Source organism: Eufriesea mexicana, unplaced genomic scaffold (genome assembly GCF_001483705.2).
Source record: "Eufriesea mexicana isolate 0111107269 unplaced genomic scaffold, ASM148370v2 scaffold1369, whole genome shotgun sequence".
In the NCBI taxonomy this organism is placed as follows: Eukaryota; Metazoa; Arthropoda; class Insecta; order Hymenoptera; family Apidae; genus Eufriesea; species Eufriesea mexicana.
In genome coordinates this window covers 220,916-234,597 of record NW_016909479.1, presented here as the reverse complement: position 1 = coordinate 234,597, position 13,682 = coordinate 220,916, and the positions used below count along the sequence as shown (strand labels likewise).

General features: G+C 38.0%; 1 protein-coding gene across 1 annotated transcript in view; it reads right to left on the bottom strand.

The window, feature by feature from the left end:
• AChE-2 (acetylcholinesterase 2) overlaps positions 1 to 13,682 on the bottom strand; it is a 224,186-nt gene that overhangs the window by 13,632 nt on the left and 196,872 nt on the right. Inside the window, exon 4 of the mRNA XM_017900772.1 lies at positions 1,703 to 1,866. Coding sequence (XP_017756261.1) covers positions 1,703 to 1,866 — 164 coding nt within the window. The remainder of the gene's footprint in view (positions 1 to 1,702; positions 1,867 to 13,682) is intronic.

The window sequence follows — 13,682 nt, the reverse complement described above, 5'->3', positions numbered from 1 at the left end:
GTATATAATGCTATTATATAGCATATTTATAATTATAAAGTAATATTATAATATAATATAATATAATTGCTATAAATATAGTATAATGAATAGAATAATAATTGAAAAATATAATTAAATATAATTAAAATAATAATAATAATAAATATAATATAATTACGTTTTCTGTATATGCAATTTTCCAACATTCCAATAGTATCTCAGTCTAAGACAGGGCTTACTAAGTAGCCGTACTGATAGTCCACTAGCAGCATATATAATATAATGCATTATATATACCGAAATTCCCAAATGATTAGATTGCTTCATAACTTTTGTCATTAAGTGTATATCCGAACCAAAACCCTAATAAAGCACATTTTGTACAGTTTTAATTCTCCAGTATTGTACTCCTGTCAAACCTCCTTCCTCGCTGTGCTATCCATAGCTATACGTACACGAGAATTAGGCAAACGCTGTTTCTTAGTGTCACTGTGGAAATTGTCTCGTGAAATTCGAGTCAATTATCTGTTCGGTCTCGGTAGTGTAACATTTAAATTTTCGTCGTGAACAAGGGGGGTGGGGGGTACGAAGTGAGGTTGGACACTCCACCCCTTAACACGTTGACTGCCGCGCGCATTTTACGTGGTTTTCCCATAGCGTCAGCATGAATTTTTTACTATGCGAGGTATATTATGTTAAAATATTATTTACAGCAGATAAGGTGAGTTGCATAATCGTGATTAATCTATTTTTCGTGGCCCCCACGGCGCTGTAGCCAAGCCGAGTGTCGCCCACCGGTGACCCCCACGGCAGTCAACGTGTTAAACAACATAATAATTTTTCCTTTGTCTTTAGGTGTTAATTATTTCTTCTTTCTCAGTTTTCAATTATTTTTTCTTCCTTCAGATATTAATTTTTCATTTCTATTTATCTTTATTTTAGAATTGGAATATTTCGTACAATATTCGAATGTCTAATCGCGAGGGTGTGAACGTTGCTCGCTGCAGGATAATTCGTCCAGCGAGAATCGGGAATCGTCGATTCTCATTCGGTACGAACGTTTCGATGATCTTAAATCCCGATAAATTCGCCCTGCCTCACCTGCGAGACGTTGATTTACGAGCGGCTGATCCTAGAGGGATGAAATATCGTTCGATTCTTATCCCATTAAGCGGACCATCCCCGTGAAATGGGGTTTAATTTATTTATAGAGAGGTCGCTGGGAACGCTTGTCTTTCTTTCGCCATGATCACTTCGATGGGAACTCGGGGGCCTGTAGACCTAATAGAGCCGAATAGCGAAGATCGCTGGACTCTGCGCGGGTAATGCTACCTCGTAAAATCGTGTGCTGGGTCAACGGAAACGCGTACAGTGTAAACAAGAGGCGGATCGATAATTTCATTTCGTTAAGAGGAAAATTGACTCCCGTCTATGGGCTATAGGCTCGATGTCGTCGGGAGCTTTTTCAGAGGACAGGCGGTCTGAGTCGTTTCGGGGAATTTCGACGACGTTGCGGGAAGTTAGGGGAGGAAAGAGCGACAGGCTAGTAAATTTCCATGAATTTTTCAGCGAGAAACACTGCCAGGGTAGAGGCGTGCTATTTTTCAAGGAATTTCGCGTGGTATTTCATACAGTTCCTCGCTGAGCTTTGGAAAAAGTCCCTAGACAAGCCACCCTAGGCAAGGACTTTAACCGTTACGGTGGTTAAGAGATAGCTTACCCCATATTGGCGAACTTGGAGAAGTGTTCTATCATCTTCAAGGATAGGCGTCGTTCCTCCACGCTGTACTCCAGGGATGAGTTCAGCGGATGCCCGAACACGTACTCCACCTCGTCACCGTGCATCACTCCCATCCACTCGCCCCATAGGTTCGTGCTCGTTCTCTGCAACACACGGTGCACAGCAGCGTTATGCCAACGTTAAACGTGTCCGCTGAAATGCGTTCTCGAGCTCGTCATCATGTATCAGCCCCGTTCCAAACACGATCCCATAGATTCGACCCTCGTCTCTCCCTGACACGATATCGCGTTGCTATTAACCACCGGCCATGCCGCAGTTTATCAGTTTTCATTCCGGCCGCGCCACTTGTTCGTTGAAAACGGCCGCTCCACGTGAAATGGATTCCTATCGGGTAGGAAAAACACCACCGCTTTGAAATTCGTCGTTCCGCGAATGGGAAAAACCAATCTTCGCGTCGTGCTATTAGAACGCAGAAAGGGGACCGAAAGGGAGCATTACCCAACTTCACCCGGACCTCACCTCACTCTAACCTAGACCTAATCCAGATACCACTGGGTCGGCAACCCACATCCGCCTAATTCCTGTAATAACAGGAACTACCAGTCGGTCTCTAATAATGCAAACGGGTTGCCGGTTATCCCCACCAGCTGCCAGTTCATCGTACACCAATCTGGTCGATTGGGCGGATTAGAAGAAGAAAGAAAAGAATCGTAGGGATAAAGGACTACAAAGAAAGAAGATTCAAATAGATATATCTTAAGGTACAAGGAATGAATATCACGATGATTGCGACGAGGCATTGTCAGGTGTCAATCAGACACTGAAATGATTCTAATACAATAGGATGTCCTGGAATATAGAGCCTATCAGTTGCCAGTTCATCGTGTGTCAATCTGATCAATTAACCGAACTAAAAAGGAGGTAAATGACTCACTGAGACAAAGGATCCCAAAGCAAGAAGAAGACCCAAACACATATACATTTTGAGATATCAGTACAGGAATAAATATCACGATAATTGCGACGAGATATTGTCAGGTGTCCATCAGACTTTGAAATGATTCAGATATAGCAAACTACATTGGAATATAGAGGCTCTCATTGTCAGTTGTCAGTTCATCATGTGTCAATGTGATCAATTAAATCGGCTTAAAAAGGAGGAAGAAGACTCACAGCGACAGTGTTATGTTATAGTTACGTTATTTTAGTATTATTTTCTTGCGTTTAATCAGTTTCCGCGTTCAGTGTTCGTTTCATTCTGTTCATTTTATTCTGTCCGTTTCGGGTGTCTCAAACCGTTCGCGCAGACCCGATATTCCTTCGATAAAAGAAGAAACACATACACGTTATTTTTGTAAGCTGAAGGCAAAATAAATCCTGTTTTTGGTATCCTACATATAGCCCTTAAACATTGTTTTTAACTGTTGCACGAAGGCAGTCGAGGTTTATCGTGATGGATGCCTTCTCTCAGTAAGTCTTACTCATCGAGATACTGAGCACTTGGGTGTGCGATAAAGAGCAGTTTTATTTTGTATACACTTTATTACACTGGTAGTTGCGATTTTGAATGTGACGTGTATGCGTCTTGAGTGAGTCCTGTCTGAGTTTGTTTTGCATCTATAGGATTTCTGGTGTGTTGCCTTTGACTTCTGATTTACGTCTGATGTGGTGTCTTCGACTTCCGATTTAAGTCTTCCTATGTGTTCCGAGTGAGTTCTAATTTATGTCTCTCTTGTCTCGTCGTGTTCCGTTTCATTTCTCCTCGCGTTTGTTTCGATTGATTAAGAGTGGCTGTTGGTGGAGGAAAGATAGAGTTTCTTCATTGGACATGGGTGTTTCGGAAGGACCTTTAGTTGAGGAGTGGGAAACTGTCAAGGAACTGTCAAGATTTCCTTTCGGTATTGTTTTGGTCGTCAGTATCATGAATTATGAGTAGATGTCTCTTTGTCGCTTCGGTGTGTCAGTCACGCGTAGATACAATCTGGGTTGGGTCTGGTCTTAGGTTATGGGGTTGTCCATAGTCTGTGCCTTTGTGTAAATTATATTTTTCCGCTGAACGAACCACCGCGGCAGAAATGTGTACGGTGCTCTAGGAAGATCGGTAGCGGCTGCCGATTATTTTAAAGAGTGGGATAAAATCTGTTAAAAAATACTAAATCCAAATAAAGGTAAACAAATTCAAGAAAATAACGAAATATACCTTTGTCTACGCGGCATCTTAAGCAAAACAACTATAGTAGCAAAACAACATACCCGCGGTATGTCAGTGGTATTTTACGGAGAGCGACTATAATCGACCGCAGTATGTCAGTGGCATTTTATAGAGAACGACTATAGTCGCTATATCGTACGCTATATCGTCGCTTTATTGTTCTATAGTAACAAAAGGGTTAATCACTTGCGCTGGAAAGACGTGCCACGCACGTCGCAATGCTTTTGTCGCAGAATCGCCAACGACGTGGTACACACGTCGTTAACAATTGTGACAGAAACACTGGACCGTTCTGGCACACGTCTGCGAATTTCTTGCCAGCGCAAGTGGTTAATCCGCTAGAAGCACGGTAAGTCACGTCTAGCCTTCGTCACTGCTGTCGCAACATAAGGTATAAGGAATCAGTATCACGATGATTGCGACGAGACATTGTCAGCTGTCTATTAGACAGAAATGATTCCGATATAATAGACTTCCCTTCAATATAGAGCCTTTAGAGGATAAACGAAGCGTCAGTGGCCCACAGGAGGCGACTAGGCTTCTTGCCCTAGGACACATCTAGCGTTACGGTTATCGTCCCACTACTGGCTCTGGCCTAGGGAAAATTGCGGCTCGAACCGTTGGAAATTGAACGTTCGTCCCCGTGAATGCCACGTTAACAGACAATGGCGGCTCGTTCCTAACTTTCGCCCCTTCGACCGGAAACCACGGGAGCCTCTTTGGGAATCCGTATTCGCGCGGAAATTTCGCGTTCGCTTGGTCCTTTCACGTCGCGAGTCTGGTTTTCATAATCCACGCTTTCTACAGACAGGCAAACGAAATTCATTTAATTCGAACGGAATCCGAGCGGATCTGACGGGCATGGAATTCTTTAAGACAGTTCGATAGCTAGGCTACTGAGGCTGTAACAGGGGCGCAGATGTTCCGAACACGGAATTAATTAAGGATGAAGGTTAACGCTTTCTTTGTGCCAAATGCATTCGCGAATATGCTTCCACTGTACACTTTGACACAATTAGAGCGAAATATTCGTCAACCTCCGGCTGTGATAATTAATTCATTTGTGGAACAGACTTTGGAATAGGAATATGTTGTAACATAAATTTAAATTCAAATTTTTAGACTTCCAAACTCTGTGATCCTTTAATTTCAGAAGTTTTCATGTTTGAGGTTCGCAGTTTAAAATTTTTTGAGATTTGACTTGAATAATCTTTGGATGATTACAGATGTTAAGTAAATGTGTATATATATATATAAATTTATAGCTTATGTTAATGAGTATGTGAATATGAGTGCATGGCGAAGTATGAAAATGACCGTGAGCAGGAGAATAGAGTAGAAGAGGACTATTTATAGCAGGGAAAATGATTGACGAATTTTGGTCGAACGTGAGAAAATGAATGAGGTTAAGAACGAGGTTAAGAATTACGTGGGAAAATGAGGGAGGTTAAGAATTAGAACGAAAAAGAATGAATGCGTAAGGGTATATAGGGTGTGAGAAAAGTACGTGGAAGGCAATGAGTTTAGAAGGCAGTAGTGGTGAGAGAGTTGACTAAAAAGGAGAGTACAAGATCTTCTGGTCACCAATTTAGTTCAAATTTTGCACATTAGTAAATTTCGTTCTCCTGTTTATGAAAATACACGATTATACTATTATTATTATTATACTACAATTATACTATTATTATACTATATATTATTGCACTATTATGCACTATTATACTACTCGACAGTTTTTTAAATCCTTGCAATTAAAAATTGGTCACTTTTTTAGATGGATTTCTGTTCATACAGTTCACCAAATAGCTGTTTGGCTTCTTTCAACATTAGCGTACCAAAAAAAAAAAGAAAAAAATAGTTAAAAGCATTATATGTTTAAAATTTTTGTACGAATGATAGAGATACGTGTGCTGAAGATATACTCCAAATTTGATTGCGATGGGTCAACTAGAACTTGAAATATCATGGCAACCATTTGGAAAAATATGGTATAGAGGAAAATTCATTTAAAGTATTTCATACGAATATGAGTAAGTGGCGTGTGCAATGAACAAACGTTAATAACTTCATTAATTTTCCAAATCCAATAATATCCACTGGTAGAAATATTTTCAAAGACATATACTTTCAGAAAATGAAATAAAAAGGAATTGGTAACCTCGCAAGACCAAATTACAAAATTCAGAAAAATTCGTCGTACACAATGAACAACCGCTAATAACTTCATTAATTTTCCAAATCCAACAAAATTCACTGGTAAAAATATTTTTATAGATACATCAGGAAATGGAATAAAAAAAAAAAGATTTTTTGAAGTTTCCATACTACAATAGTATTTAACCTCGCGAGACTAAATTACAAAATTCGGAAAAGTATCGGAAAAATTCGTCGCACGAAATGAGCAAACGTTAACAATTTCGTTAATTTTCCAAATCTAATAATCCACTGGTAAAAATATTTTCGAAAACATATACTTTCAGAAAATGAAATAAGGAATTAATAATCTCGCCAGACTAAATTACAAAATTCGGGAAAGTATCGGGAAATTCGTTACACGTAATAAACAAACGCTAATAACTCCATTAATTTATCATACTCAACAAAATGCACTGTTAGAAATATTTTTAAAGTCATACATTTTCAGAAAATTAAATAAAAAGGAATTCATTTTTCGAAGTTTCTAGACTAGAATATCCCTTTAACCTCGCAAGACCGAATTACAAAATCCGGCAGAGTATCGCAAAAATTCTTCTTCCCTTCTCACTCGGTCCAGCCAGCAGCCTTTTTCAAACCACACCACGTGCCTGTTAATCATCGATAAGGGATAGCAAACACGGTGGTAGCGGCGCGTTGTTTAAATCGCAGTATTTACAACGGGTACGCGGATCCGTGTTTGCGAACGATCTGGCAGATATACGTGCCTGCCATTGGTGTTTATAATCGTCATCCAATCTCGAACCCGTGTCCCGTCAGCCCGGAATTTTGTTCCCCCGCAAGAAATCCCTCTGGGTAATGAAACGGGATGCGAAAGTGGGAAAAAATGAATTGGACGAAAAACTCGCGAGCAGATCGACGGAAACAGAGAGGTCCTGAAGGGGACTGTTAAGGGGTTATAACGCAAAGGAATAGTAGTCAGTGGAAACGGTGGAAAAACTGTATAGATCTTCATTAAATAGGCGAACGGTTAGAACTGGCCTGTTTAAGCCACGCAGGTCACAAGACGTCTCCAGAAAATGGAAGACAAAAGACAAAACGCAGGGAAAAGGATCGCTCCCACATCCTTAGGATGTAGAGTTTACTTTACTATTTAGTTTTCACTACGATAGGGTTCAATGATCAAAGTATCGCGAGAAGACGTGCGAGATCTCGACGGGTTTCGTTTATTTCGGCGCTGCCGGAAGCGGCGATGGTTTCCCCGGTTTATATAGCATCCTCCAACGACGGACGTCTTATCAACTGGGCCATTTATTGATTCAGCTCGGTGCATTCTTAAATCCCGGCCAGATTCGACGGGAATAACCGGCAGTCCGTGCATAATACGACGTCTCGACGAACTTTTAAAACGGAAGGAAAGGGGCGACTTGAATGGTTCGGACCTGGGCTGACAGAGGACTGGTGCTAGAATGAAACTTAATTTGATCCGACCCCGAGGTCGGACCGAATTATCTGCTGATGTTTAATTGACGTCCGATCGTCGAGTTTTGGTAAAAATAGGATTCTTCTCGGGTTTCGCTAAGAGTCTTGTAGGATACGTGACGTCAGGTTTGAAGACACACGAGTACATGTATTTCTGCAGATTCGCCTGCTATTCCCGAATCCCGAGTGAATCTGAAGCTCAAAAGGTGCTTTGACGATTTTAAATACGTGACTAAGTTAACCCGGGTATTTTTATAATTCGGGTTAAAAATATCGATTTCTTTTTTAAACGTTTTCTCAAAGTATACGATTTAGAAAATGTGTGTGTAAAAGAAGTTGTAAAAATTCGTGAAATTAGAGAAGTTATAGGTGTTTAAAGTTTGGAGTATTGGGGTTGTACAATGGGGAACGAAAACTTCGAACGTGTTTTTCTCGAAATTGGATTTTTCGAACTAGCTCATGGGATATCTCGAGTTTTAGTTGACCTATTAACCCGAAATTTGGAGGAGATCTTCAAAGGATGTGCTTTTATCATGTACACTATGGATTTCAAAATCTGAAGTTTCTTTCTATTTTTGTTCACCACCCAAAGGACGACAAGCACAGGGAAAATCGATATTCGAATTTCAGAATGTTGCCATTTCTTTGATTTTCGAAATTTCGCTGCTTTAGTAATTCAGGCTATAGCTGTATGTATACTAATTAAGATGCTTTTTAGTTTTTTCGTTTCGGATAATTGCATGGCCCAGAATCGTGTCTGCCATTTGGGCCTGTTTCTAAACATATAATTTACTTATAGTTATATTATATCCACAATTTTCAATAATTTCGTTGAAAAAAAATTGGAAGTATTCTTTAAGTATGAATAAATCTGAATGCGAAAACTGTGTATTAACATGTATCATGGTTTTCTTAGAAAAAAATCCCGAAGAAATCCCGATTTTTATTGCCCGGATTACGAGAAAGTTGTAATATTAATAATATAATATTTTTATAGAAGAAAATTTATATTGTTCTATAGAATGGTACATTCGTTATGTTCTTGATATGTTTAGATAAAATGAAGAATACTGAATATTTGGTGATCGGTGTCTGAATATTTTTGTGAGAGACTGTACCAAACCAGTCAAAATGATTGATTTTAGACCCGTGTTTCTATAGTTACTGGAAACGTAGATTAATTTTGACAAAATTAACGTTGCTTTTTATTCGTATAGAAATGCTATTTTACAGGGTGCACCACACAATTTGCATACTTCTATGACTTCCGAAGTAAACGAAAATGATTTACACAAAAGTTGTTTAATTCATAGAGGTGTACCGTATAATTTATTAAATTGTTTAGGTATAAACTATAGGACAAAGTGAAGTTTTTTCATATTTTGAAACAGAAAATACTGCACTTGGTAAAAATATAATAAAATATACAATAAAGTGTATAATGAATATATAGTAAAATATATAATATAAAATAACGAATTCGATTTTTTGATTTTCGAAACGTCTTCAACTATAATAGAAATATTATTTTATAATAATATAAAAGATATTCACTATACCATGTACCCTTCCAAACCATTGCAACTTTCGTGTAAAAGTGCGATTTATGCTCTGGAAGTTATAGAGGAGTGTAAATTGCGTGAACCACCCGGTATATATATATTCAAATACGTGTCTCAAACTATCGACGAACGAAGTATACACATTAAGATTAAATTTCGAAAATGATACTGCATCCAAGGTAAGATACAAGTGTTGAAAATATATGGAAAAGATTATGAAAAAATTCGAAGACAAATGCAGAATTTTTGTAATATCACATTTTTAGAATTTTTAATATAAAAATTTTAGTTTAATATAATTTAATATAAAAATTTTATAATATCAGAACTTTCTTAATATCGATCTTCTTTTATCGATAAATTCACAAAAATCCTCGAAAACGCGAATTATTTAAGTATTAGTTCATATACATATTTATACGAACCATATTTAGTATTAATTACGATGTTGTAAATCCCTTCTTAATAAATAATTAATCAAATATATACTAAATAATAATAATACGTGAATTTTTTACTAAATTTATCAAACTCTTCGAAGACATCAATTATTTAACTATTAATTTACAGTAATACTTTGTTGAACTATCTTTAATGTTAATTATAATATCGATGACCTCGTAAATGTATAAGTTCACATTCAATGTCTCACAAATTCCACATTTATTCCAAAATTTTTTGGTGACTTAATCCACAAATTTTCAAGACTTGTACTTTACTTCACGTATAATATTATTTCCAAAATTTCGAATTCAACACACAAATTTCATTTGTTAACAGATATATGAATTTAATTATTACCATTTATATTATATTATGTTATATCTAAATTTATCTATACAGGAAGTAGGTTTATTATTAAAGGTATTACTGGTAGTTCTACTATTAAGTGAGAAATGTACATCCAAATAATAAAAAGAGAAAATTATTTTTGACAGTCGATATTATAAGAATATAATTTAAAAATGTAGTCTGAAAATTCATTGAGTAATATACGAGCATAAATATATATGCACAGATATATGACCATACGATGTAAGGTACGCTCTTGTGCTAAAAATGTACGATTTTAACGAAAGAAACGAGGCTACACGAAAGCTGAGTAAATCAGAAATAGAATTTGACATTTTATTGCGAACTAGAATACGTTTTACAATCTTAAAATCTCTTACTCACGACGATGAAAAATTCATTAATTCACCTTCGAATCCTCTAAATTTTAAATGCGACATTTTCCAAATTACATTTTCTAAAATTACCCCAAAACTAATAAATTTATCTAAAATCATGTACTACAATTACGTATTACAAAATTATGCAATTTTTAAGATAACGAATTTTTTATTTCATTCATATTTCTTTTTTCGTATTGCATAAGTGGAGGTCACTCAGAAAGCCTGTGAAATCCTAAAAAATTACTTTTTCAAGACTCGACTATATCGGAAACGATACATATTCGTGAGCGTACTTGACGAAATTAATTTGCTTTTTGCAATCAAGTAAAACCCATTGACGTAAAAATTGCTACCGCAAATTACCGCAGCGAGTAATGTATTTGCATTTGGCTCATATAACGTATATCGTACGAAACACATACACAATCGTAGTTACGTGAAATGTAATTGTTTGATTTCGCCAATAGCGAAGCTTCAGATATTTCGAAACGGAATCTACGGGACTTAGGCCACTTTCGTAATCATCGGCACATGTATCGAGTAAGTACTTCACGAGTAATTCGCATTACCAATTGAAGCCGGACATTCTGTGTACACCAAACTGTTTCAAACCCTGCAATTTAACGTGCATGTTTCACTTGTTAAAAGTAGTAAATGTTCGAATACCTTCGCATGTGAGAAGATGTACAACCCACTTTGCTACCCCAAACATAACCTAACATGATACCACGCTGCGACATTTCTCGCGGAATTTCGCCTTACCTCTATTTCACTGGAATAAAACTCAGCACACCGTCATTCCTCTTCCTCTTATTTCGTTTCGTTCTTTAATACCCAGCGAACAGCTCGTGACAGACAGTCGGTGATGGCGGTACAAAAGGGGACAGTCGCGGCGGGAAGATGGCGCTGTCGTCGAGAGAATTCCTTGATGGAAATTGCTATAGTCCGTTCGACGAGACGAAGTATTATTATGCGTTCGAGAAGAGACGGCATAGAGTTTATATCCTCAGGGCTGTCTAATTTTCCTGAGATTCCCTGGATCACAGGCCAGTGACCGCTATTGGTCGAAAGATGACGAAAATTATCAGGCCATAGCGAGACCGAGTGAGATAGGACATGGTAACTTCGACTTTAGTCTATTGCACGACTGATAGACTGGATGAGTTTTTCAAACGGTCTATTAGGTATTTCAATTATTTTTTTGCCGAGTGTGATGCATAGTGCAGCAGTTATTGGTCTCATGATTAAATTCACAGTGTCCATATTTCACGAGACACTGGAAAAGCCTTTATTGAAAATATTAGTAGCAATATAAACAGCAATTTTCGTGTTTGCAATGATACTGAATAAACTTTTTCCGGAGCTAAACGCTAAACAGTATTACAAATATTTTGTTTTAACTTTGAATCAATTCACTCAAAGGAAACCAAAACTAGTCATGTATAATGTTAATCCTACAACGTTTCTGATGAAAAATAGTTTGTTTTAAAGGCAGGAATCTTTCGTATATTACCATTAAGACAACTATTTAAATCCTTGTCCTACGATTTAGGTTCCAACAACACGTGCCATAATTAACAACAATAGAGTAACACGTAACAAAGGCAGAAAGATATCGTTGAAAATTAACCACGACCCTGATTAATGAAAATAATCGTTAAACGTTGCAGAAGCACATCTAAATTATCATTTATCTAGCTAAGCGAATTACTAGTTTTCTCGACAAAATAAATGCGCAGGTGTTTTCTCTGTGTCCAACGAAAACCTTCAAACCGATTCCTCTACTATTGGTCACGGCCCACTCTATCACCCAGCCTAAATTTTTCTTAGGGCAGTGAAAAAATTGTAAGGATGTAAAATAAATATCACTAACCAAACTCTCGTTCGAGAACTGTTGAAATTCCGATGGGACGTGACACGGTTAACAGGAAAATCAGTCACACGTCGAGCCATTTCGTCCTAACGCGGCAGAATAACACGCAACTGAGAAAGACATCGACGAAAACGGACCATGAGCCTGGTCCGTGTTGTTTACATTGGATCCTATCTACACGTTTCTCACCCGTGATACTCGAGTTTGGCCCGATTTCCTTACCACGTTTCTCACCCGTGACACTCCAGTTTGGCCCGATGCCCTTACCACGCTTCTCACACGTGATACTCGACTTTGGCCCGATTACTTTACGAGGAGTCTCACACAATATTATAGACGAAGATGTTAAATAAGAAAAAAAGACCCCATCTACTGTGCGTTTGAGAAAAGAAGGCACAGCGTGTTTACATCCGTACGACTGACTAACTTCGCTGACACTGTCATGATCGCAGGTAGTACTAATACCGGCTGACGACAGTGACCGATGATCTTCATCCCCGTGTTCGACCAATAGTAATCACTGTTGCGATCAAGGTAGTGCTAGCGTACAAAACATGCTGTGCCTTCTTTTCTCGAATGCACAGCACACGTTTCTCACACGTGAAACTCGAGTTTGGCCCGATCCGCTTACCACGAGCCTCAGACGATATTATAGGTGAAGGGGTTAAGACGAAAAATCGATTTGCTCAAAATTTCAAACTATCCCGCTCCCGATTGATCACGCAGGTGTTAAAGTAAACGTTGGTATCTCGTGTGTTTGGACGGGCTATAGATAGGGATCAGTGGCGTGTGTGTATCTAAGGAGAAATTCGCGGGAAGCTGTACTCGATATTACGAATTCACAGGGTGACTCGTTGTTTGCAGGTAGACGAGCTTTCGCGGTACGATCGAATGTTCGAGCGAAATTAAGAGCAGCTTGCAACCTGGGGGAAAGGCTATTCGGTTTACGAGAACTTTCGGACAAGTTGATGCTCCTGTTTAATTCGCAGTAACGGATTAAAGTTGTACATTGACCCACTGTTGTTCCACTGCGCCAGAAAGTTTGCTAATAACGCGTGTAATTTGATGTTTGGAGAATCGGAAAGCCCTTCATAACCCCTCTCCTATCTGAGATGTAAACTTTTATTTCTTCTGTACTTTGCACTACACTAGCGCCACTACGGAGATATTATTAACCCACAATTTATTATTTAATCCTATTTTCGTCAATAGAAGGAAATTCATAGATGTTTATAATTTTTGCTTTTTTAAACGAAATTTTTAATTTCAAAATGTTTTCCAATGCAGAAATCTGCTTGGAGTCACTGATCAATCGAAGCAAAAAATTCTAGGAGTGCATAGGATTAATAAAACATTTATGAACTTTCTTGAATCTCATTTGTAACTTTAGAGCTTCCCCTACTTTGTATAATACACTCATCTCTTTTCCTTACTTTACCACTCATCTTTCCAGTTATGGGTATTGCCAATGTAGTGCTATCGTAAAAGCACTTCGTGCTTC